General features: G+C 43.7%; 1 protein-coding gene across 10 annotated transcripts in view; it reads right to left on the reverse strand.

The window, feature by feature from the left end:
- The window catches only part of rnf145a (ring finger protein 145a), a 222,266-nt gene that overhangs the window by 110,018 nt on the left and 84,752 nt on the right, over window positions 1-27,496 (reverse strand). For 9 of the 10 annotated variants that reach the window (XR_009655215.1, XR_009655214.1, XR_009655213.1 and 6 more), the window contains 5 exons: window positions 18,274-18,382; window positions 12,864-12,955; window positions 12,140-12,375; window positions 6,611-6,786; window positions 6,358-6,498 (listed from right to left, as the gene is read on the reverse strand). Coding sequence is in view for 7 of the 10 variants with exons in the window: in XM_060927561.1 (XP_060783544.1) it covers window positions 6,358-6,498; window positions 6,611-6,786; window positions 12,140-12,375; window positions 12,864-12,955; window positions 18,274-18,382 (754 nt within the window). In the remaining 3 variants the exon portion in view is untranslated. Of the gene's footprint in view, window positions 1-6,357; window positions 6,499-6,610; window positions 6,787-12,139; window positions 12,376-12,863; window positions 12,956-18,273; window positions 18,394-27,496 lie in introns of all 10 variants that reach the window. The other variant, XM_060927565.1, reaches the window with a different exon arrangement.

The following is a 27,496-nucleotide window of genomic DNA, read 5'->3' on the forward strand; positions in this document are numbered from 1 at the left end:
AGCAACCAAAGGACGTCCCTAAGATGTTTGAGGTGCCTCTGCCAGTCGTTACTATAGATGATTATATCATCTAGATACACGGCCGCGTAAGTGGCGTGCGGGCAGAGGACTCTGTCCATCAGCCGCTGAAACGTCGCGGGCGCCCCAAACAGCCCAAACGGAAGGGTGACGAATTGGTGTAAACCAAACGGTGTGAAAAAGGCAGTTTTTTCTCGGGATAGTGGAGTCAAGGGGATGTGCCAATATCCCTTCGTCAAATCCAGCGTCGAATAAAAGCGAGCAGTGCTGCGTCGATCGAGCAACTCATCAATACGAGGCATCGGGTACGCATCGAATTTAGACACCGTGTTGACTTTTCTATAGTCCACACAGAACCGGACCGACCCGTCGGCCTTGGGTACCAAGACCACCGGGCTGCTCCAGTCACTGTGGGACTCCTCGACGATGCCCATTTCGAGCATGGTCTCAAGTTCTTCCCGAACCACCTTTTTTTTGTGTTCGGGTAGCCTGTAAGGGCGGCTACGCACTACCACCCCCGGGGGCATCTCTATGTGGTGCTCTATGAGGTTAGTGCGACCGGGCAGGGGCGAGAACACATTTGAAAACTCGGTCTGCAACTGGGCGACCTCCGTGAGTTGGGTCGGGGAGAGGTGGTCTCCACAGGGGACCGGAGAGGTACGTGATGCCAAAGTCCCTTTGTGAGCCTCCGGCCCCAGCACCGCCTTCTCCAGAACCACCGACACCAACGCCACCGGGACCTCCTCATTCCAGAGTTTAAGCAGATTGAGGTGGTAAATTTGTAGTGCCCCACCCCTGTCCGTTCGCCTCACCTCATAGTCGACGTCCCCGACTCGCCATGTGACCTCAAAGGGTCCTTGCCACTTGGCGATCAATTTGGAGCTCGATGTGGGCAACAGTACGAGTACTTTATCTCCTGGTGTAAACTCCCTAAGGCGCGTACCCTTGTTGTACAGGCGGGCTTGCCGTTCTTGGGCCTGCCGCAAATTCTCCTGGGTTAGGTGGGTGAGCGTGTGGAGTTTTGCGCGCAGGTCCATAACGTATTGAATTTCGTTCTTACTTTGTGAAGGTCCCTCCTCCCAATTTTCCCGCAGCACGTCTAGGATGCCATGCGGCTTAAGGCCAATTTATGCTGGGCAACCCAGTCCTCGCAGATAGCGTCGCAGACAGTGTCTGCGTAGCCCCCCCACCTTCGCAGACGCTCTGCGTGCACCTCCCAAAAATTGTGACCACCGCAGAAGCCTCGCAGACAGCGCCGCAGACAAGAGGGCTCTGATTGGTCCACTCTACCCGCTGTACACGCACTTCCGCTTCCCTACTTTCCCGGTTTGTTTTGTTTTCACGACCGGCATTTTTAAAAACACGAGCGAAGATGGAGCAGCATGAAGAGTGGTTGATTGAGGAAGTACGTACATCTATAAGACTCCAGTTCTAGTCATTATAAAAAAAAAAGTTCTAGTCATTATAAGTACCCGGAGGATAAACACTCCACTAACCACACCCACCAACTACTCCTAGCGACTTCGCCCCCCCGCGTTGTGCCGGTGAATAACATCGCGCACGCCTATTCCCCCGCTCAACAATAAATTACAACTGTCTGCGAAAAGCTATCTGAGAAAGCCTTGTCGCAAGAGCATGCAGAGGCCTTTACGCCCATATAGTAATTCGAACGGGGAGAACCCCGTGAAGGCTTGGGGGACCTCTCACACTGAAAACAACAAGGGCTCGAGCCACTTATCCCAGTTACGTGCGTCCTCACTTACGAATTTTTTAATAATATTTTTGAGGGTGCGATTGAACCGTTCCAGTAAACCGTCCGTTTGTGGGTGATACACACTGGTGCGGATCAGCTTAATCCCCAATAACCCATACAGTTCGCGCAGTGTCCGTGACATAAACGTGGTGCCTTGATCAATCAGAATCTCTTTCGGGATTCCGACTCGGGAGATAACGCGGAAGAGTGCCTCCGCAATACTGCGTGCTGAGACACTGCTTCCGGGTATCGCGTTGCATAGTCCACCAGAACTAATATAAAGCGGTACCCCCATGCTGACCGATCTAATGGCCCGACGAGATCCATTCCAATTCTCTCAAACAGGGTCTCGATCAATGGAAGACGGCGCAAAGGCGCTTTTGGAATGGCCGCTGGATTTACTAACTGGCATTCGCGGCACGCCGTACACCACCTACGAACATCGCCGCAAATCCCCGGCCAATAGAATCGGGCCATTATTCAGGCTAGTGTCTTATCCTGCCCTAAGTGTCCAGCCATGGGATTAAAGTGAGCCGCCTGGAATACCAATTTCCGGCGGCTCTTCGGAATTAAAAGCTGCGTGACTCGCTCTTTAGTTTGAGTGTCCTGCGTCACTCGGTATAACCTATCCTTCATAATCGCGAAGTAGGGGAAGGACGGGGTGGCGTTCGGCTGGAGCGTTTGACCATCGATTACTCTCACTTGATCAAACGCATGTCGCAGAGTCTCGTCTCGCGACTGCTCTAATGGGAAATCTGCGAGGGATTCCCCAAGAGAGAGAGGAGGAGCCGGCGGCTCCTCACTCTGACGCGGAGATGACGTAGACGGCTCTGTGACAGCTGCTCCCGCCAAAGCGACACCGGGACCTCCCCCCGCTAAATGGCAGGACCCACTCTTGACTAAGTGCCTCATTAAATCCCGAAATCCCGACCAATCAGTCCCCAAAATTAAAGAGTGGGTAAGGCGAGGATTAACCACCGCCTTCACTATAACTTTTTCCCTTCTAAAAACAATGTGGACCGACACCAAAGGGTAGCTATGAATGTCCCCGTGCGTACACAACACCTTCACCCCCTGTGCTCCCCCCAATGCCTCGTTTTGAACCAGGCTTTGGTGAATTGAGGTCTGATTACAGCCAGAATCCACCAACGCCTGATATGTATCCCCTTGGATACTCACCGGTATGCGATACGCTCCGGCCCGATCGAGGGCGGCCTCTGGCGTGTCGGGGATCCGAACCACCGCGCCCACTTCCATCGCCGTGCACTGCTGTTGCAGGTGGCCCGGCTCCCCGCAGCGCCAGCAAACCGGCCCGGGCTTTCCCTCTGCACCGGTGTTCTGGGGCTCACTCACCTGAGGGGGGGGGGAGACAGACACAGAAGGGAGAAACGGGAGGGCACCGCGGGTGCGGTGGGCCAGCTGGGGTGGTGCCGGCCCCCGCCTCCGCGGTGGGGGAATGGGGCGAGGACGGGACACAGGAGGAGGGGGAGAGAGAGAGAGAGAGAAGATGCCGTCTGCTGTCCTGCCGCCGGAACAGCCGCTAAATGGCCCTCTGCCAGCTCGACTGCCTGATCCAGCGACGCCGGGTGGTGGCACTGGACCCACTCCACGGTTCCTGCTGGCAAGTGAGCGATGAATTGTTCCAGCGCCACCTGGTCGATGATCCCCTCGGCATCGCGGTTGTCGGCCCTCAACCACCGCCAGCAGATGTCCCAGAGCTGCTGGCCAAACGCGAATGGCTGGCCGACTTCCTCCAAGCGCAACGCACGGAAGCGCTGGCGCTGCTGTTCTGGGGTGCGCCCCACGCGCTGGAGGACGGCCCGGTGGAGGTCCGCGTAGGCCAGCCGGCGGTCGGCGGGGAGCTGTAGCGCGGCCAGCTGTGCCTCTCCCGTTAGCAGGGGGAGGAGGCGCACCGCGCACTGCTCCATCGGCCACCCTGAGGCTTCTGCGACTTGCTCAAAGAGCATGATGAACGCCTCAGGGTCGTCCTGCGGGCCCATCTTGGTGACGGTGAGGGGAGACGGGCCCGCGGTAGGAGCGCTGGTGGACCCCGCCGACGCGAGGAGGTGCCGGAATGCCTCTCTGTCTTCTTGCTGGCCGTGGCGAGGGCGTGGACCAGGTCGGCGAACGGGGAGGACTCCATGGGGCTGATCAGCTGATGCTCCACGTCCCGGGTTTCAGCACCACTGTAACGGTTTGTAATGGTGGGTGGAGCACAGATGACGGCAGGACAGAGATCAGGTTCAGAAATAGGGCTTTTATTGCCACACTTTTCAGTCTAACAACTTTACACAAAATAGACACACACACGACCGGCGTCTGGTTCGGGAATGAGCTCCTCTGCTCTCGCTCTCCCTCCCTAAATAGGGCACGGTCACTGGGAAGACACACACAAACACAGGTTAATTGCAGTCAGGTGTAGTGATTCTGCCACTTACCTTCCCTGACTCCGCCCTCCTGTCACAGACCGGCGCTTGACCATGCCCCCGCTGCCACACAAAGGTTCACATACGTTTGCCACTCACAGATATGTAATATTGGATCATTTTCCTCAATAAATAAATGACCATTTTTGTCTCATTTGTTTAACTAGGTTCTCTATCTACTTTTAGGACTTGTGTGAAAATCTGATGTTTTAGGTCATATTTATGCAGAAATATAGAAAATTCCAAAGGGTTCACAAACTTTCAAGCACCAGTGTGTGTGCGCATTTTTTATAAGGTGAGAGAGAAACGACATTTTGATTCTCCTATGTGTCCTGGATATATAGTGAATTGACAAAAAAAAAATTTGAATCTTGAAATCTTGCTGATTGGTCAAGAAATTGACTTTCTCGATAATCACCTCCAGCGACTCGTCAAAATGGCAGCCAATCGCTTAGTCACCGTACAGTAAGTGAGGAACAATTACAAATTCTGAAAGCAATGCTGTTCCTAAAAGCACTAAAGATGCTAAAGAAGTTTGGTTTAAAACTATTCAAAGGTAAGGTGGAATGGTGATTTATTTCATCTATTTCAAAACACAAAGTATCTTATGTGACTTGGCAGAGATAAGTGACAAGCCTGCACCGCACTGTTATTACATCTGCAGGCCACTTTTGGAGTTTGAAATAAATTAATTTTTTAACACAAATTATTTAAAATAAAATCACCTGTGTATTTAGACAAAATAAATTATCCACCTCAGGCTCAGTGAAGATTGGTGAATAATAACCTCAACTTTGTCTCGGTTATTATTTTAATAATATTGGCTGGCTTTGAGTGGTATATCAGATATATTCCATTCAGCTAGCATGATACAAGTCGAAGACGAGATAGACAGTTCAAGTTCAAAGTTACTTTTGGTAGTAATTAATTGTTATATTGCAGTTGTTCAAAACAAAAGGTTTTTGCTGAGTGAAGTCCTCTTGTAAAAGACTTTTCCTCACCTCCAAGTCGAACTTTGACAATATTTCTGCTATTGCCCTCTTTTCCAGTTTTTGATGCCCATTGGTACGTTTTTCTCTTGTAAATATGCGTGAAGAATATCCAGTCAAGTTTTGAAAGCCTTTCGGGTGTTCAGCGCATTTTTCTCTTTCAAAATTCTGTCTAAAATCTTCCGCTTTTAATGAAGCAAACCTTGCAGCCATGTTTGTGTACAAACTGTCACAGTCACTTGCTAGCGTGGAAGTTTTACGTCCCCGATGTGTGTCTTTTCTAGTTTTTCAGTGTCTGTTGGTATGTTTTTCTCTTGTAAATACGTGTGAAGAATATCCAGTGAAGTTTTGGTAGCCTTTTGGGTGTTCAGCACATCTTTAGTTTCAGTTTATTTATTTAGTGCTTAAACCTAGCACTGGATCAGCCTCATCTTCTCCCTTTCCTAGCCGACAAAGAAATGATTCTGTGCATATGCAGCAGAAAAATTGTCATTGGATCTTTGTATGAGCTCCAAATGTGTGACGTTGTGCTGTCTTGACAACATGCAATATTAGAACAATATTGCACGCTCATTCTCCATTAGGGAGAGTGGCATAATACATGGAGGATAAGCGATATAATATTGCATGCCATCAATAAACCCACTAGAAGGGAATAGAATGCATGCTTTTATTCCATGGAAAAAGTGTGTATAATAATGACCAATATTCACTTTGCCTTCGGTGAATAATTGTTAACTTGATTGCAGACTTGATTACTTATCGTTTGTCTCTGGTGAGAAGAGGAGCGCATGGCTCAGTATTTTTTTTTTTTGAAGACTCCGTCTCAGTCACTAAAGGCGAGGTACACGAACTTACTTTGTCACATGTGAAAGTTCATAGTAAGAGAGCTCATTATAGCAGAGCTGTAGTGTACTAGTGGACTTAAGGTGATTTTCATGATCAACAGCCAAAAATCCATAAAATGCACCCAAAAAGTGTTCAGGAAGCAAAATCTTCATTGTCCAGTGAGGCTTAATTATCTGACAATGCAGGATTAGGTAAAGATGGGTCTGGGATAAGAATAAAAATTGACTGGAAAAACTAAAAAATAAACATGAGGTTTAAAAGTGTGTGTGTGTGGGGGGGGACAAACAAAAAAAATGCAAAAAATCAAATAAGAGCATGGCACCTGTGCATCGTGTTGTCATTCATGAAGGCCCTGTAGCCCTGCAGGTAGAACTTGCAGAGTGTGAGCACACCCAGAGCTACAAATGACACAGTGAACACCAGTCCAAGCAGAGAGTATGGAGTACTACAGCACTCCGCAATACTGCAAAACAAAGACAAAAACATGTCTGAAACAGAAATGGTTTCTTTTATAATTTTGAAATCTTTTGAATTAAAAAAAAAAAAATCATCATCACTGGATGACCACCATTTACCTGGTGAGAAAAAGGAAAAGCAACCTCTCTCTCGAAGTGGGCTGGTCTCGAGTGCTGAAATAGGTGTAAATCTGCAGAGCAAACAGAACTAGCCAGAAGCACATGAATAGCACTGGCAGAACAAGCTGATTCCACAGGGACATGCCAAGGGCCAGGAGCCCATACACCTCCACCACCTGGAACATAGTAAAAAACCCTCCATATTATGGCTGTCACTATTTATTATGATAACTGATTAGTTGACAATTTCATTTGATTTATAATCAAGAGTGACAGCTCCTGGCCCTTGGCGTGTCCCTGCGGAATCATATGGCATCTTAAGGGCCTGGTCCCACAACACTGATGACTATAAATAAAATCAGTCCCCTGTGGTTTGTGTGGTTGGTGGACACACCAGACCAATAACGATATCTATAGACCCTTTTCACGTGACGTCACGACAAACGCGGCCGCCATTTTAGACATGTACTACCAGTAGTTTACCACAGCCAACATTGAGGAACGGCAGCAAAGAAAGTTTTTACTTTCAGCAAGACTTCCATCATGCCACTATATTATTGTGCACCTGGATGTAGTAACCATCAACAAACAAGGCAAGGTTTATCATTTTATTGGATCCCGACAGAGAAGATGGATAGCGGCCATTAACAGGAAAGATTGGCAGCCCTCGGCATACCAACGCTTGTGTAGTGACCACTTTGTTGGAGGTAAGACGAATAAAATTAGCCAGAAAAGGCATTACATTGCTGTTAACATTCTGTGGTGGCGAGTGTGTAACCAAATAGGTTAAAATAACCCATTGTAACCCCTTTGTTCTTCTGTAGTAGCTATTGTTGACTAGCTAATGTCAACAACATAGTAGCTAGTATGTTACTGTAGCAATGTTTACGTTCAGTCATTTGGATGACTGTTAAAACCTTTCAGTCTCAAGTTTTTCCTTTACTGTATTTACTAGTTTACTGTAATTATGATCCAGCAGCTATTTACACCGGATCCAGTGTAAATAGCTGCCGGAGCCAACGTCCGAGGTTCCGGAGCGCGCTCCGGAACCTCGGACGTTGGCTCCGGCAGCTATTTACCTGTACAGGGCTTAATTTGAGGGGGAGCAAACCGGAGCGTGCTCCGGAACCTCGGACGTTGGCTCCGGCAGCTATTTACACTGGATCCGGTGTAAATAGCTGCCGGATCATAATTACAGTAAACTAGTAAATGCAGTAAAGGAAAAACTTGAGACTGAAAGGTTTTAACAGTCATCCAAATGACTGCACGTAAACATTGCTACAGTAACATACTAGCTACTATGTTGTTGACATTAGCTAGTGCTAACAGCTAGCTGCTAGTACACTGCTACAACTACACCGACCCTAATAATACAGTTCTTGGTCACTGCCTGGTAACAGCAAATTTATAACGGGCCATGTCTCAACAGACTAAGAAGTTATTTCAATGACATTTAATAACATTTTGTTTATCCTGAGGACCGAAAGTAAATGAAAATGTGAACAAACCTTAGCTGTAATAAGATGGCGACCACCGGCTCCAGGGACGACCCGCTGATGTAGGCATGTTACCCAGCCTGACACAAAATATTTGGAGGTATCCAAACTCTTATACGCTTTCAGATCAATACCTGTGTATGGCGATGGGTTTTTAACGACATAGGTATACAGATCATGTGGGCCGAAGTCAGGTAAAGACGAGGGCTTCGTGTACTTCCGTACGTCAGTGAACAATCCTGGTGGAAGCAGGTAAACGTCGTTCTCTAAGCCTGCTAACCTCAATTTTTGCAAATACCTCTCCCTCTGCCCGCCCTGTAAATGCCCTACGTCGCTGGATAGTGAAGGTGTTTTCTGCATCTCGCTCCTTTTTCTTTTATGTTTTTCGTTTGTCGCCTTCCTCGCATTCAAACTGATTCGAACCGAAGTCCACTACATGTCCAAAATGGCGGTCGCGTTTACGAAGGTCACGTGACTGAAAATGGTCTATAGCTCAGGCCTGGGTTTATCAGTATTGGTGAGATTGCTTCTGGACCAGTTTTTCCAGACCTGAACCTGAGCCGATAAAACATTTGACCAATCAGGTGATTGTTTACATGTGACATTGTCTTGAGCATGTGACATTTTTCCCAGGCATCTTTGTACATCCTTGTTGCATCAATGGAGGAGAAGCTGATTATAGAAGTGTCAAAGAATCCCATGCTTTATGACAAAAAGCACAAGCTGTACAAAGACACAGCCAAAAAGGAAGATGTATGGAAGATCATAGGCAGTAGAGTGGGTATGACTGGTAAGTGTATGTGGCAAAGTGTGTGCAGTGAGTGTGTGGGGCTGTGTGCTCTAAAATCTCTGTTTTGAACCATGCCACATACACTCTGTTACCCAGCACCAGCTGTAGATCATGTCAAAAAAAAAAAAAGATGAGAGCAAAGTGTCATGTTGCGCTGCAAATTGAGCCATTTTAAACCGAGATTTTAGAGCACGCTGCCATACACACACTTTGCCACAAATACTATATGTGGATCATGTAAACATGTAAAGATTTTGCAGCACGAGGTCTCATGTCTGATACACTTTCTTATGTGCCCACTGCCAAATATTATATTTTTTAAATTACCCAAGTTAGATGAAACATAAAACTTGTCACCTTATGGCCCTTTTCCACTACCCTTTTTCAGCTCACTTCAGCTCGCTTCAGCTCACTTCAGCCCGACACGGCTCGCGTTTCGACTACCAAAAACCAGCACGACTCAGCTCGTTTCAGCCCCGCTTAGCCCCTAAAACTCGCACCGTTTTGGAGTGGGGCTGAAGCGAGCCAAACCGTGCCAACTGAGGTTGGGGGCGTGAGCAGACACTCCCCTGTGCACTGATTGGTGAGGAGGAGTGTCCTCACATGCCCACACACGCCCCGCGAGCGCGCTGGGATCTGTAAACACCGCAAACCCGGAAGAAGAATAATTATGAATTACGAGAATTTCTGAAGCCTTATGCGCCTCGCCTCATCTATACGCTCTTGCCAGTATCTGTCCGCGTTGTCGGTGACAACAAGCCACAGCACCGAGACCAGCAACACTAACGACTCCATGTCCTCCATGTTTATTGTTTACTATTCGGGTCGTGAGACTACCGCTTAAAAGCTCACTGAATCAGTGACATACAGAGCATCGTGCACGAGTTCGCGGAGCGCAAGGCTCGTCGTATGCCCTTCAAATAATGCGCGCAGTAGGCTATTGATGTTTTATTATGAGCCATGTACAGTATGTCGCCTAATGTTTTTTTTTGTTTCTGAGTTACATGTTCGTTTGAAGGACTTAATGTACAAAATAACATAGTTGCACCCCGGAGTGTTGAAATTGGTAAACACAGTGCATTCAGTGAGGTTTGCACCGCCCTCCTTTTATTTCTGACTCTTCCTGTCAGCGTTGCAACCTCTGAGCGCTCATTCGTATGCCCTTCAAATAATGTGCGCAGTATAGGCTATTGATGTTTTATTATGAGCCATGTACAGTATCCTAATGTTTTTTGTTTCTGAGTTACATGTTCGTTTGAAGGACTTGATGTACTAAATAACATAGTTGCACCCGGTAGTGTTGAAATTGGTAAACACCGCAGTTGCGGACATTTTGTAGCCTAAAATGATGTTATGATAAGCTTTAATAAAGGGTCCGGTCATTTGCCCCGCCCCCGGCCCGGCTCTGACTTGTTCCGCCACTGTCACTGATGTCACTGTTTGCGCTGCTTAACGGCATCACATGACGTCCACCCACTTTCGCTAACTCCACCCAATGTGTCCACCCACTTCCAGCCAGCACGGTTCAGCGCGGTTGTAGTTGAAATGCAACTCCAACAGCCCCGCTCAGCCCGACTCAGCTCGACTCGGCACGGCACGGCTCAGCCGCGTTTGTAGTGGAAAAGCGGCATAAGTCACACCTAAGTCAGAGTGGTGTCCACTTATGCAATCACAAAAGAATATTCACATGGTAATGGCATGATAATCACTTTCACTCTTTCGGTTTTGACTGGTTTCTCTTTTGCGGTAGGAATGCCCACTGGAAACAGAATAAAATAAGGTCAGCCAACAGTTTAGGCTACCTGTTTGTGTTAAAAGGTTAATTTGTTAGCACTCTCAAAGCAAAACACACAGGCATGTGTCTTATGTACACATGTACAGTGTATAGCGGTGTCGGGCATGCCACTGACTGTCCGAGTGGGTCTGTTACATGCAGGAGTGCCAGGAGTCTGAGATTAGCAGTCATCCATGTGCTGCAAGATTTCATGCACCCAGATTCTCCTTTTCTTTTTATTTAGGCTTTGCCTTCTGTGCAAAATGAGCATCAAAAGCAACTCTTCCTCGCTGTCACTGTCAGCCACTGTGTGCACTGGGTATGCACACAAACAGCATACAACCTACATTTTCCCACGAAAACCAACAACTGATAGTTGGGATTATAATTGTGGTGTGACTGCTCCAGACTGGAACTAAATTCAGGCATGGGTATAGTCAGTTATAGTTATTGGTGTTGTGGGACCGGGCCATAAAATCTACCTGTACAAAAACCGTTAAAGTTTCTCCCCCCCCCCCAGATAAATGCTACATGTAAGCATAAACTGCATATAAAATATACTACATTTTATCCTAAAATTCAGACTTGATGAAAAATTATAAACATTTACTGTATTTTTACAACATTATTTTATTTATAATGCATGGCTCTCCTGAATAAAAATGCTACAGTGTCTGAAGAATTAGTGTTCCTTTCTGTAAGGGAAACAAGGGCCACGTGGCCCTAAATTTATTAATTATTCTAATTTAAAAAAAAAAAAAACTAATAAAATTGGAAGTCTACGATTCGAATTCAGTCGCTTTCGGTCCACTCAACAAAAAATAACTGGGTGTCATATTTTTATGACCTACACTTGAAAAATGTGAAAGGCAGTCTGCCTTTAAGATTTCTTTCGCTTGTTTCAATTTCTGTGAGAAAAACAATCATTTATAACAAATAAATGATTTATTTGAATCATTTATATTACAGACATGATGCTTACATAACTTTGATCTGAAAGTAACAAGGTGAATGGGTTTAGTCAAGAGGTTTTTTTTTTTTTTGTAACCATGAAACAAAATGATTTTAATTCCTGTCACACTATGTCTCTCTCACTTGCATTAAAATGACCCCCAAGCAGGAGAGGGGCTGATTTCCATAAATATTAAAAACTCAAATTGAAGCAGTATTAAAATAGAAAAGAACATGGGATTTACTACTACACAGCCAGCCTGAATGACAGTTTCTAGTGAGTCTGAAGCTTGTGCACATCATGCTCATCCAAAGTATTCTGTACTGTTCTAAATATTTATTATACAAGTAAGATAAATTACTACTTTAGATACATTTAGGCCACAGATAAACACTATATGGGTTCATTCAATGTTCTTAGTTTCAATTTAATACTAGGGATTTATTGTTCAGTGATTGAAGCTTGCCTGATGGCACAGTAGGTTACATTTTAAGTGAGTGCACTTGTGCTTCCTGACCTGTGCCAGCTCCCTGTATGCAGTTTTGGCAAGGTTGAAGGGCACTAGTAGGTTTGAGGCTAGGAAGTAGATGACCTCTAATCCAGTGAAAATCATGGCGAAGCGATTTACAAACACAATGGTCTCCAGAGGCACAAGACACAATCTGGCCACCAGGGGTAGCAAGTGGGCTGAAAAGAGCCAGATCCGTTTGGTCTGCATCACACATGAACACAGAGTACACACCACCAGCTGGCCTGCACAAATGAAACAGTTGCAATAATACAAAGGAATGAGAAAAGCATCAAATTGTCATTAAATTACCAATAATTATCATATGGCTGTTGGCCTACTGGACTGTATAAAATGTAGGCTTACTAAAATACATTTGAGGTTTCCCCAACACACTGCACAGTGACACTAGAGAAAAGTATTTGAATGGAGCGAGTTAAATATACATTAAAATCCTTAAGATGACTGCTGAAGTGCTTGACAGCACAATAGACAGCCAAAGAGAGGTCAATGTGAAAAAGTGTTTAAAGCTTGGAATACAAATTAAAACAAGAAAGAGGGAAGTTTTCTTAAGAAGGAACAGAAAATGATCTCAGCTGACACCAGCTAAATCTTCTGCTCAACTTCAGTCAAAAAACAAATATTCAGGTTTGGGGGAAAAAAAAACATCAGGATGGAATGTCACACTGAGGATACTAGATGTGGGAGTGCAAAGATATTTAAAGCTTCTTACAGATTAGGGCCGTGGCGAAACGGTTCATAGACAGAGGCTCCAAGTAGAGAGGGCCCTCATACCCAGACTCCAGCTCACCACGTACATAGTCCCTGAAACCAAAAAACACGCAGCATAGGACACACTAAATACCTGAAACTTTATAAAAAAAAAAAAAAAAACACCAACACTGAACATGTGCAGTTCAGGAACTGAAAACATACACCTCAGCCAGTGAAAATATCATCAATATCAAACATCATTTCTTTTGTAGTCATATGACTACCCATGGACATTTTTGCTGTCTGCAGTTCAAGGACCGCACAAGCTTCTCTTATAAAAGCTCACTTCAGCTTTTAGTCAGACTCTGACTGACAGCAATATTGCTCCAGTCATAAGACACACTCACACAAAGCTAGAGGTTTAGCTCTGTATGGAGTAACAGGGAACTCAAGTACCAGAGGCAGAGGGCCAAGTTACAATTTGCCTATAATGGCTTTACCACATTTGGGTTAGCTTAAATGTTAAAATTTCTCTTCATCAAACACTAAAACACCTGTCTGAAGTGAAATAGCACATAAAACAATCCCCCCCATGTACTATCTATTCTTCTCACATCAATACCCTTAAAGGATATGGGACATGAAACATAAAAGCACGCTATATCAGTTTCTTTCCATTAAAAATATGAATTAATTGCATCAACAAATACAAAATCATTATTAAATTCAGCAAAATTGTTATATTCGTGATGATTATATGGCATTTCTGCTCGACTTCTGATATACATTTTTTTGCAACCGGAAGAGCCGCTGTCACGTGATCATACGTCACAAAAACTTTCGGGCACAGCACAAGCGGGTAGATGAATGAAGAAGTGGATGACAAGAAAATTGTTTTTATAGTCTTTAAAGTACATTGGACATCATGGTGTATTGTGCTGCTTATGGTTGCAATAATTCCAATGGGAAATGCCCTGGAGTAAGTTTTTTTGCATTCCCCAAGGACCCGAAGCTGAGGAAAGTCTGGGCTCACCTGCGCATGCGCAGTAGGCTTCACGCATGCACAGTAGGCTTGGTAGGACAACTTTACAGAACACCTGTTGAAAAAAACTTTGCACCTACTGTTTCCCACAAACTGTGTTCGGACCATTTCACTGAGGATTCTTTCAACATTAATACTCAGGTACTGAGCGATATTAATTCATGAAACATGAAACAGGAAGCATAAGGATGAGAAAAAAAAAAAAAAGTTCAAATCGGGAAGCCGCGCACACCTGCGCCAGGCTGCACAAATGCGCGCAGCTTCCCGACCCAAACCGCCTCTCTCTCATCCTTACACTTCATGCCTCATGCTCCATGAACCAACATCGCTATTTTTTAAAAAAAAATCGGATCTGCGCGATTCAGCCGTGAAAAAGGTGGCATCCGCCGAAAGGCGCGCTGTTTGCGTCCCTGCGGCCAGGGCAGGAATATTTTTGTTGATATGAGTGATCCGGTGCGATTTCGCGACCCCCCTGTTGAAGACCTCTGCACTAAGCGACTGAAAGCCGAGGTAAGGATTAGTATTATAATTTGGGGTGTATCAATTATTGATTATCATAATTCTGACTCGTTTCGCCATTTTGAATGTTTTCATCTCGGACTCTGGAAGCATTGTATCTCAATCAATCTCGAAAAATACCAGCAAAAAAAAAAAAAACTAGCTTGCAACGGACTTTAGCTAGATCTATGATGAACTTTCAATGTATGATACAAAAATAATACTTCTTTCAACAGATCATTAGCCTTTGAGCAGAATTGTTTTTAACTTACCAGGAAGTGTTATCGAGCCGACCGCTTTCAGTTTCATGGGGATTGAATGAACTCTCACTCTCAGAATCATCTGACCCGTCAGAGTAAAGACAAGATCTATGTTCATGTGAATTTCCAGCTATCGGTTCGAATTGATGGGGTCTAACTTCACATCTCTGTGAAACATTGGGAATATCACTGTCGATAGTGTCCATTTTGGTAACCTGTTTACATTAGATACCCAAGCGCTGGCTCCTTGGAAAGTTTTTGTGACGTCACGGGTCACGTGACCACCTAGCTCATTAACGAATCCTTGTTTTACGCTGATGTATAGAAAAACTTGAATAATGTGATGATTTTCACATTTTTGACACCCTGCAGTGATTTAGATGGCATTTCTTATGTCCTTTATACATAATTATGCCCAGGTAAAAATCCATGTCCCATATCCTTTAAACATTCTCTATAAAATCAACCTTTCTATTAAACATTATTTGCTGGCTCTCTAAACATGTTTTGGGGATCCCACTGCATAATGTTTTATTGTTTAACACTTGGCTCAGCTCAGAAAAGCCTTTAATCATTCATCTTCAGTAACTACTTCATTCAGGTCAGGGTTGTTGTGGATCTGGCACCCATCCAGCCACACTAGGCAGAAATACACCATGGGTGAATTGCCAGACCATCACAGGGCACCAGTATTCCATGCAGATTTATAATTATTAGATGGAGTTGTGGTAGAGCAACAAAAATTTTAAGAGCTCCAGGATATTATCCCCAGGGTTAGACCTGATCTTTGAAATCCACTGCAGTTATTTCTTGTACAATGCCTTGCATAAGTAAATAAACACACATATCCACATGCAAGCATACACTTAAATATTATGGGCTATTTTTATGTGGCTTCATGACATCTTAAATCTATTGTAGTTCAGACTGTAACCAAAAAAAAAAAAAGTTCAAGGAGGTGAATACTTATGCAAGGTACCATTACAGTATATACTGAGCTTCACTATACTTCGCTCTAGTTCTGTGCATTTCCAGTGCTTTTGTTCAGTGGCCCAATAAACTATTCAGTACAATCCATGGTAGCAACAACTCTTCATTTACATGCCACATGTGGCCAAAATTTGCATTTTGCAAATCCAGGTTTGCATGGTCACAACCTTGGGGTAAACTATTAAGACTGCAAGGATTTATGAGGCTCCTGAGTAGGGCAATGGTCTTAACCAGTGTTTTTCAAATCCTCCTCCTCCTGCATATCTTCCATCTATTCTTGCTCTAAACCAAACATACCTGGTTGATGTTCATGTGATTAACCAGATTAAAATCACATGACTTAATTAGCACAGCTTATCAATAGTGCTATTGAAGAGTTGTCAGTCAGTCATGTAGGCAGAGCAGGGAAAGACAGAAAACATGCAGAGCAGGATTGAGAACCAGTGGTCTAAGAAGTCAAATCTTAGTCAAGTTCTATTCAAATCCCAATGATGCCATAGCCATCTGTGGCAAAGAGTCAAGGGAGCATAATCGGGGCCTTATTTGTGGGTGGGGGTGGGCACATCTCTTCACTGTTGATCAGAGTGATGCTAGTCAATTGTACCAAGTTGTGCAGTTTGTGTTTATCCAGAAGTGTATGAGCTGCAGTTTGAAATGATAGGGCTGCTGGCTTCACACACCTCTGAGGAAGCACAAGTTAGTCCTCACCATGGGGTAGCTGTCCTGAGATGGGGAGAACTAGCTAATAGGAGTGAATTATTACAACCCCGATTCAAAAAAAAAAAGTTGGGACACTGTGAAACTAGCAAAAACAGAATGTAATGATTTGCAAATACTTTTTGATCTACATTCAATTGAATACAAAGACAAGATATTTAATGCTCAAACTGATTAATTGTATTGTTTTTTGTAAAAACAACTTTATTCATCACACATACACTTGTGAAATTCCTCTCTGCATTTAACCCATCTGAAGCAGTGAACACGCACACGCACGCACACACCCACCCACCCAGTGGGCAGCCACGCTACAGTTGGAAGTTAGGTGCCTCGCTCAAGGGCACCTCAGCCTAAGGCCACCCCATGTTAACCTAACTGCATGTCTTTGAACTGTGGGGGAAACCGGAGCACCCGGAGAAAACCCATGCAGACACAGGGAGAACATGCAAACTCCATACAGAAAGGCCCTTTCAGCTGCTGGGCTCGAACCCAGAACCTTCTTGCTGTGAGGCGACAGTGCCAACCACTACACCACCGTGCCACCCAATATACATGCATTCTGATTTTGATGCCTGCAACATGTTCCAAAAAGTTGGGACAGGGGCAACAAAAGACTGGGAAAGTTGTGGAATACTCAAAACACCCGTTTAGAACATTCTAGAGGTAAACAGGTTAATTGGTAATTGGAGAGGTTCAGTTGTTCACAAGCAAGGATGGGGCGTGTGTAGTCCAACAGCTGAAGAATGTTTCTCAAAATACAATTGCAAGGAATTTCACTGTTGACAATCCATAATATCAAAAGATTCAGAGAACCCAGAGAAATCTCTGTACGTAAGAGGCAAGGCTGAAAACCAACACTGAAAGCACATGGCCTACAATCCCTCAGGTAGCACTGCATTAAAAACTGATATGAATGTATAAAGGCTATTATTACTTCAGCCCAGAAAACTGCTGTTGGTAAGCCCAGTTTATCCCTGCATCTACAGTACAATGCAAAGTGAAAGCCTTGGATCAACATCCAGAAATGCTGCCCAATTCTCTGGGCCTAAGCTCATCTGAAATGAACTGATGCAAAGTGGAAAAAAGTGCGCTGAGGTGACAAGTTCACATTTCAAATTGTTTTGGGAAATCATGGATGTTGTCTCGTCTGGGCTAAATTAGGAAAAGGACCATCCAGATTGTTGCCAGCACAGAGTTCAAAAGCCAGCATCTGTGATGTGATGGGGGTGTGTTTGTGCCCATGGCATGGGTAACTTGCTCATCTGTGAAGGCACCATTTAATGCAGAGAGGAATATACAGGATTTGGAGCAACATATGCCGCCATCCAGAGGACAGCTTTTTCAGGGATGTCCCTGCTTATTCCAGCAAAACGATGCTAAACCACATTGTACATGTGTAACAGCATGGCTTCGCAGTAAAATAGTGCGGGTGATAAACTGGCCTGCCTGCCTCCCATTTAAAATATGTGGCATATTATGAAGTACAAAATACAAACAACTGAGACCCTGGAATGTTGATCAACTGAACATCTTGTGTCAAGCAAGCATGGGAATGAATTTCATGCTCAAAATTTCAGAAATTTGTGTTTTTAGTTCCCAAATGGTTAGTGTTGTTAAAATAAAAAGGTGAAGTAACAGTGGTAAACATGTCCCTGTTGCAACTTTTTTGGAGCAAGTTGCAGGCATCAAATTCCCAGTGACAGTATATTTACCAAAAACAAGTTTCAGTTTGAACATTAAATATATTGTCTTTGTATCCTATTCAATTGAATATATATTAAAAAGGATTTGCAAATCACTGCATTCTGTTTTTATTTACGTTTTACACAGCGTCGTAATTTTTTTTTTTTTTTTGAATCAGGGTTGTAGATGATTTAGGATTGTCATTATATTCAGTAATGCATGTCCTGGAAGCTTACCTTGAAATCTGGTGTCCAGCAAAAAGCAGTAGAGCAGTGAGGACGTACAGGTAAAGCTGAACAAGACGCTGACGAGGCAGGGTCAGCAAAACCAGACTCAGAATATAGCCTGAGAGAGAGCTATGTTAGAAAACTGTGTAAGCATACAATCCCTATATACAAGCTCACAAAGGAGCTTTCTTCCAGTGGAGAGGTAGCAAAGCAACAGTGGCTGGAGAGGGCAACCTATACAAAATAACTGGAAGCAAAAGATTACAGTGGTCATGACAGCAGACAAGGGAATGGAAAAAGACAGATTAAGATAATCAAATCCAGATGAACAGGGACCAATGAAAGCACATGTTACACACATCCAAAGGAGTTACCAATTATTCAAATTTAGACATGGCAAACAGGCAATCAAAAGCTTAAAGTGAGACTGCCTTTCAATTTCATAAAAATCCGTGAAAATTTAGTGCCCTCTGAAACTTGGTCATTGTGATATGTTTATTTCTGTAATATCTCACAAAATATCAGGCCATTCTGCAGCTGGGAAGTTATTTGAGGGGATTCTCTAACAAATAATGTGCACAAAATTGCCTGCTTCGCACAATCAAGCAGTCAGAGGAAGTCCGTATGTGCATGCGCAGGTTGGCCTTTGACCGTGCACTGACCGTTAAATAATTTTGTCACTAAGGGTATATTCAGAACAGGATAGTTCGATAGTTCACTTGCTTTAGTCCGAACCAAATGTTTTTTTTATTTTTTCATTTTGGTGCGGTTCGCTTTCACACTGTACATTTTAGTAAGCGGACCAAAATCGGTCAACAAAGCCACACGCCCTGAGGTCGTTCAGCTATTGGTCAGAGATGACACGCGCACAAAGCGCTGTTCTGGGGAGCGCGTGAACCCCTTCTCCTTCATTTTCTCACTGAATACAGCAAAAACGTCGGCATTTTTGTGTGTTCTCCCCAAAAGCTCAGATATGTGGACATCTGCCCATATATCCACAAGGGTACGCGTTTCTTCCTCGGCCCACGTTTGCCCCCTACTCATTTTTTGTACTCTGTAGTCTAGCCTACCACTGGTCTGAATGACTGAACGGCTGTTGTAAGGTTCCCTTGACAACCGAAACAGTGTTTGCACTTTGCGGTGGAGTGTCAAGACTCTGTTTCCCATAATGCTCGACAAACGACGGAAGCTCCCGAGGTACAAAAAAAGCAAAACTGTCGGATTAGGTCCGGTCTGCTTTCACACCTCCAAAAGGTCCGCACCAGGGTTCTTTTGGTCCGGACCGAGTCCGACCTTGCAGCTCGGTCTCGGTCCGCTTGTTTGGTCCGGACCAGAGTTCGGTGGTTTGTATTCAGACCAACCCAAAAGGTCCGGACCAAGGGAAATTTGGTTCATTTGGTCCGGACCAAACAACGTAGGTGTGAATACTCCCTAAATGAACAACTAATCACACCAAGGTGCTCGCTGACTGCCAATATTTATTAGTTTGGTCCTGCATTTCCTTTCCTTTGCAACAGAACGTCTTTTCTTCTCACTTTCCGTTACTGTAGTTGGTCTTCCAAGTTTCATTTGCACACTCCTGTCCTCCATTTTTCTCTCCCATTTCAAATTTGTATCCCACAATGCCTTGCACGAATGTGGAAAGTCCACCACGTGATGCATGATGTAGTATCTTGAATTGGATCATGATGAAGCAAGAAAAAAAATAGCGGAGAATTTAGGGCCACGTGGCCCTAAATTTATTAATTGTTCTATTAAGAAAAAAAAAACAAAACTGGAAGCCTGTGATTTGAATTAAGTAGCTTTCAATCTACTTGACAAAAATAATTGGGTGTCAGGGAAAGTTCTTTTTATGACCTACACTTAAAATCTGAAAGGCAGTCTACCTTTAATATTAAATCACTTTCTTTCACCCTTTGATGGTTACGCAACTAGTATTCATGTACTGTATGTTTTAGGATACACACAGAACATCTTGTCCTACTTGTCATGAGGTTAATATAGACATATTCAAAAACTTTTCATGAGTCCCATTTCCCAGTTTTTGACAACCCATTATACGTGAGCAAAAATAACTTGAAAATGACTTCTGTAGGAATTTATCAGTCTCACACACTGTTTTGGAGGAATATGATCCACTCTTCTATATAATATTGCTTCAGTTCAATGATGTTTGAGAACATTCATTTCAGCACAGCTCTCTTAAGACCCCACCACAGCATCTTAATGGGCTTGAGGTCTGGACTTTGACTTGGCCATTCCAGTGCCTTGTTTTTTCCTTCTTTAGCCATTGAGATAATTGTGTGCTTGGGATCAACTTGTGTGCCTGACCCAACTTCAGTTCAGCTTAAGCTGTTGGACAGATAGCATCACATTTGTCAATATTAGTCTGGTATAAAATGGAGTTCTCAATGACAAGTTTCCCAGGTCTTGTGGGGGCAAAACAAGTGCAAAATCACCACCCCCTCCACCACAATGCTTGACAGTTGATATGGGGTGTGTGGCAACATGCTGTGTTCGGTTTTCACCAAGCATTGCACTGTGCATGATGACCACAGTTCTCCACCTTGGTCTCATTTGTCCAAAGGATATTGTTCCAGAACTTTTGTACCTTGTTCACATGCAATTTTACAAACCTAAGTGGTGCTGCCATATTCTTTTCAGTGAAAGGGGCTTTTTTTTCCCCCCCAATCACCCTTCCATGAAATCCATATATATATATATATTTTTTTTTTTTTTAATTGTAGGCTGTTATGAACAAACATTTAAATCTTAGAGTTGTGTAGGTCACGTGATGTAGCTCGTGTGTACACCTTTTTTTCTTTTTTCTTTTTAGTATGTCTGAGCATTAAACAGTCTGGCCTTTGACTGAATTAGCTGGGACACCCCCACCCCCAAGAAGATTGCAACAGCTTTAAAGGCTTTACATTCATAAACAATCCTCAGTATAGAATGGTGAATTTCAAATTGTTTGGAGATGGCCTTATAACTTTCCACACTGATGAGCGACAGTAGTTGCATCTCTGAAGTCGTGGCTGGTGTCCTTTCTTCTTGGCATGATGTTGACACATACCCAGAACATCAAACTGCCAAACATTCTGCTTTTACACAGGTAGTCACACCTCTTCATGATTATTCTTCTGCATTTCATTAGTAACACCTGATTGTGGGAGTAGGAAGTACTTTTCCACACTCTGGTTTCTGAAGGTTTGTTTACTTTCTGGGAAAACTGACTACATATTGTAATCTGCTGTGGGTTTGTAGTCACCTGAGATTATTTGTTTGTTTATAGAAGTTGGTGACAACCACATAACTGTTATTCAGGTCTTCATTAATAACATTTAATAATAAATAGAAGAACAGTGCACTTTTTCTCATGACTATGTTTATTAGATGTTGCATAGATTAGTTAGCCAATACACTCCCTAGCTGCTGCTGTCAAGTGGTGGGGGAAAAAGAGAAAAAGAACCAGGCAGACAGTAAAGAAAGCTAGCTGAATGTACTACTTACTTTGACATTTCTTCAAACTAGATAAAGCAAATTCTACACTCAACAGCACAAGACTGTGCTAAGAAAAGCTCATTTTCTTTTTGCTTTCATGAACCATTAACACTTTCATGATGCCATGGGCTGTATCACTGTCCAATACTCCCAGATGCTGCTGTACACACTGCATCCTCCATCAAATATTATGGTAAAAGGAAGTGCCATGCCGCACTGTGTACTCACTCAATTTCAGATGAGCCAGTCGTGTCTATGTGCATTAGCAATATGCTACACAGATTGATTTTGCACATTTATTAAAATAAATTAATTTACTTTCATCTTTAATAAATGTACCCCAAAGCATTGATGCTGGAAATTTAATTTGTAGCCTGTGCAAGACCACTGATTTAAGTGCATTGGGTTGCATTTTTTGCTACACACAGAAAAGAGCCTACAAATAGTAATGTCCTGAATATGAGAGGGTGATCTGATTATCCTGGATCATGAATGATTAAAATGTCTCCACAATTTGTTTTTACAGATCGTATGTATCATCATGTACATTGTCAGTTGCACTGAATACTCAGACATGGTATCCCATGATAAACCAGACTTTAATCTGGCAAAGATCCATAAAGGTCCAGAAAAAAAAAAAAAAAAGACAAATTTAAATCAGCTAGAAAGCAAACTTAGAAGTATGCTGAAATCCAGAGAACATGGTGAGCACATGCATGTGCAACAATACCACTACAAGAAACAGGGCTGAAGTAATAAATAAATAAATAAATAAATAAATAAATAAATGTGCACCCCAACCCACAACATTCCTTATGAAACAAGTAGGCGATGGGAAGATGTTTCTAGTGGCATGACATTTTACCTAGTTAAGAACAGCAATTTACCATGCAAATATTTTCAAACACCACCATTCCTCAGCTGTACACAGAATGCTCAGTGAAGTGCAAAAACCAACAGTACAATGAACAAGGAGCTATCAAAACAATCTTGGCACAAAGTTCAAGAAAAGAATTTTGAACGATCTGCAAAGCAACATTAAATTCATTATTAAAATATAGAAAGAACAAGACACACGATGACTCTGCCTCAATGATGCTGCCACCAATTCACTGACTGGGTAAAGAGGGTGTTTAATCAAACAATCCAGGATAGCTATGCAATGACAACTTAGTTTTTACAACTTGTATGCATGTGTGTGTCAAAATGTGTAGATACAGGACAGCCCCAATTCAGTCCATTTCCCAGGTTGCAGAAAAGGTCAAAGGGTGATTACTTATACAAAGCACTGTATACAAAGCGGACATGCGTAAATAAGTACGTGTGCTTGTGTCAGCGAGTATGAAACCATTTGTCACTGTATGTGTGCATGAATAAGTGCAAATATGAATGACTGCATGTGAGAGTGCTGTAAGGCAAGTAAAAAAAGTTGTATGAAAATTTTATACATCACAATTATAATGGCTATGCTACAAGTATTATCGCAGTATTGATAAAAATGTGCTAAAAATGTTCAAAAATTATGGATATGCAAACAAATATTTTCACCAAATTGATTGAAAACTGCAAATAAAATTAGCAGCACTAGGCACTTTGTTTGCATACACATTAAAATAACATAAGGGCCGCCACTAATGACTAATTTTTCTATCGATTAATCCATCAACAATTAGTCAATTAATCCAAATTATTTTTCCTCCAAACCCACCCCCCCACTACACACAAACTGACCATTTCATTTAAACTCGTTTTAGGGCTATTTTATTTTGACTAAGAGCAGGAAAGAAAGGAGGAAAAAAGTATTATTTAACATGCAATAATGAAAACTTGCGTTCCTTTAACATGCACTTCATTATTCATACATGTTACCTGTTGTATTTATGGCATTCCCTACACTGCCTCAATGGAAATTCTAAGGTAGCAGGCAGACGACTGTATGGCTTTAATGAGTATTTAGCAGCTACAAGGGCAAAAGATGTACTTAAAAAAAAAAAAGCTGTCCATACTACTGATAATTTAAGAAGCACATCTATTTTTGATGGGCTTGTGCATCCCACTAGTTATTGCTATAATTTGAAATACTCCCATACTTTCGAAGTCTTGGGTCTTTGGAAACTTTTACACTGAACCTCTTTCGCAGGTTGAACTCCAGCCACCATGATTTGTTAAAAACCGTAGTGATGACTGGAGCCGACCAGCAACTGGAGCCAAAAATACAGCCTTCAAAACTCGTGCATGGACATGATGCGAGCACACACAAACAGGTGTGAGGATGGTTTTCCGCTCGTGGATCACGTCCATGCACGTGTGAAGGTTTGGATAATGGTCACTAAACAGCATAAATGACTGACATCTTGCATGCATCTCCCAATATCGCTTATGTAGTGATATTGGGAGACTGCTGGTAACCTTGGTTGATGCTGGACAGTATTTAACTTGGGCTTTTCAAACTGCAGGAAATCAACCGCGGTTTTAACAAGAATTCAAATCTGTAACAGCAATGTGTCAGGTATTTTACTGTGGTTTACCACAAAACTAGTAACCATTTCATCCCTGAAGGCAAGAGATTAGAATTCCATTAGTCCACTACCATGCTTGCCATATTGGTCATGTTATACAACATTGAACATGTTATACAACATCGCTACCATCTGTCTAGCACTGCTGAACTGCTCACCCTCTTATTTAACCCCACCTTCTGTTATTCATAATCTCACCATGTACACTTGTGCATGAGCACTCATATCTTGTTGTCAGTCAGAAGGAAAACATAACAGAAACCAGATGTAATATATGTCCCTGATGTGGGTGGAGTACAGAAGTACAGCAGGTGAGAGATGACGTTCACACATTCACTTTTATTTTGGACTGCGCTCGTGTTGCTTTTCAACTTTAACCGTCCGTTTTAGTCTCTCTCTCTCACACACACACACACAGAGTTATGTTCTGGTCTGGGGAGATCCTTTCTCTCTGCTCTGCCCCCCACACAGTGCAGCTTTTACCTTAGTGAAAGCCTATTGGGCATTGCTCCATCCACTGGACCAGATCTGGTGCTCCCTTTTTAGCGAGATCAGTCAGCAGGCTGGTGACGTCCGAATAATTAGGACAGGCTTCAACCTACGATAGTAGCCAGCCAGCCCCAGGAACTGTCTCACCCCCTTTTTGGTCTTGGGCAGGCTGCAATCGCCACTGTCTTGTCAATTTGGGGATGCACCTGCCCATGACCCAAGTGGAAACCCAAATACTGTAATTCCACCCACCCAACTGCACACTTTTTTGGGTGGATTATTAATATTTGCAGGGCCCCGCCCCTATCCGTTCGCCTCCTCATAGTTGACGTCCCCGATTCGCTGTGTGACCTCGAAGGGCCTTTGCCACTTGGCGACTAATTTAGAGCTCGATGTGGGCAATAACACAAGTACTTTGTCTCCTGGGGTGAACTCTCTAAGGCACACACCCCTGTCGTACAGCCGGGCTTGACGTTCTTGTGCCGGCCATAAATTCTCCTGGGTTAAGTGCATGAGGGTTTGGAGCTTTGCGCGCAGATCGAGAACGTATTGAATTTTATTCTTACTAGGTGAAGGTCTGTCCTCCCAATTTTCCTGCAGCACATTTAAAATGCTGTGAGGCTTATGCCGATATAATAATTCAAATGGTGAAAATCCTGTGGAGGCTTACAGGACCTCTCATACTCGAGCCATTTATCCCGACCCTTACAGAAAAAACGCATGAATTTCCCATGTATTTCACATGTGATCACGTTACCACATGTGGAATACATGGTATCAGATTTTGTAACATGTGTTACCATGTAGAGCACATGTGGAAAACATGTTACCACATGTGTAAAACATTCTCACATGTGATTCACATAAAATTGGGCCAAAACCACGTTTCCCATGTGCAAAACATATTTTCCACATATTTCACATGTGAAGTTCATGTGGTTTTTCTGTAAGGGAATTACATGCATCTTCACTTACAAATTTCTGAATTAAATTTTTAAGCGCATGATTAAATCGCTCCACTAAGACATCCGTTTGTGGGTGATAGACACTGGTGCAGATAGATTTAATTCCCAATAACTCGTACAGTTCATGCAGTGTGCATGTCCTAAACGTAGTGCCTTGGTCAGTCAGGATTTCTTTTGGAATCCTGAACCGGGAGATAACACAGAAGAGTGCTTCCGCAATACCACGTGTGGAAATATTACTGAGGCACTGCTTCCAGATATCGCATTGCATAGTCTACCAGAATTAAAATTAAGCAATATCGTCATGCTGACCGATCTAATGGCCCAACGAGATCCATACCAATTCTCTTGAAGGTGGTCTCGATTAGAGGGAGAGGGCGCAAAGGCACTTTTGGCGTGGCTGCGAGATTTACTAATTGGCATTCACGGCACACGGCACACCACCAACGGACATTCCTGTGAATCCCTGGCCAATAGAACCGGGCCATTAGTGTTTTTATTCTGTCCTAAGTGTCCAGCCATGGGATTAAAGTGGGCCACATGGACCAAGTTCCCTACAGCTCTTAGGGATTAACAACTGGGTTAAGTGCTCACTGATTTGAGTGTCCTGCGTCACTCGATACAGCCTATCCTTAATAATAACGAAATACAGGAAGGCGGATGCTGCATTTGGCTGGAGAGTTTGACCCTCAATTACTCTCACTTGGTCAAACACATGATGCAGAGTCTTGTCTTGCAACTGCTCCAATAGGAAATCCTCAAGAGAATCCCCAAGAGAGGAAGGAGGGGCGAGCTGCTCCTCACTCCTTGCATCGCCCTGACGCGGTGCTGACGTAGACGGCTCTGTGACAACTTCCCCAGTCAATGCCACACATCATCGCAGGACCAACCCCCTACTATGTGTTCCATTAAGTTCCTGAACCTCGGCCAATCAGTCTCCAAAATCAGCGGGTGGGTGTGACGAGTATTAACCGCCGCCTTTATGCTTTTGTCCTGGAAACAGAATATGGACAGATACTAGAGGATAATTGTGAACATCCCCGTGCACACAGAACCTTCACCACTTGTGCTCTCTCCAATGCCTCACCTTGCACCAGGATTTGGTGGCTTGAGGTCTGATTACAGCCAGACTCCACCAACGCATGATCCTTACCTTGGACACTTACCGGTATACGATACGCTCTAGCCCAATCAGGGGCAGTCTCTGGCACGTCGGGGATCCGGACCACAGCTCCCACCTCCATCGCGGAGTACAGACTCTGGAGATGCTCCGGCTCCCCGCAGCGCCAGCATACCAGCCTAGGCATCCCCTCTGCACTGACGTCAGTGGTGTCACTCACCTGAGGGAGAGAAGACACAGACATGGAAGAGGGAGACGGGAGGACACCACAGGTGCAATGGGCCAGCTGGGGGGAGCCAGCCCCCAACTCCATGGTGGAGGAACGAGGCGGGGAAGGGAAGAGGAGGGGGAGAAAGAGCTGGCTCGAATCCGTACGGTTCGATACCTCCCTCTTCACTATCGCTGGCCACTTCTTCCTCTGTCAGTACATGGTCATCAACTTGAACTGACAAAAAACTACTAAAACTTAAAGTTTCTCCCTCTGCTCGCTTTGGTCGCTCATCATGATGTTCATGGCAGACACACACCCGTGACCTCACGCGGCTCCCGTCTGCTACTTCCAGGCAATTCTAAAAGGGCTAAATTTATTCTGCTTTTGTCTGCGAATATATCCGCTACCATGAGGTTTAGAGAATAGT

The sequence above is a fragment of the Neoarius graeffei genome, chromosome 8 (assembly GCF_027579695.1).
Source record: "Neoarius graeffei isolate fNeoGra1 chromosome 8, fNeoGra1.pri, whole genome shotgun sequence".
In the NCBI taxonomy this organism is placed as follows: domain Eukaryota; kingdom Metazoa; phylum Chordata; class Actinopteri; order Siluriformes; family Ariidae; genus Neoarius; species Neoarius graeffei.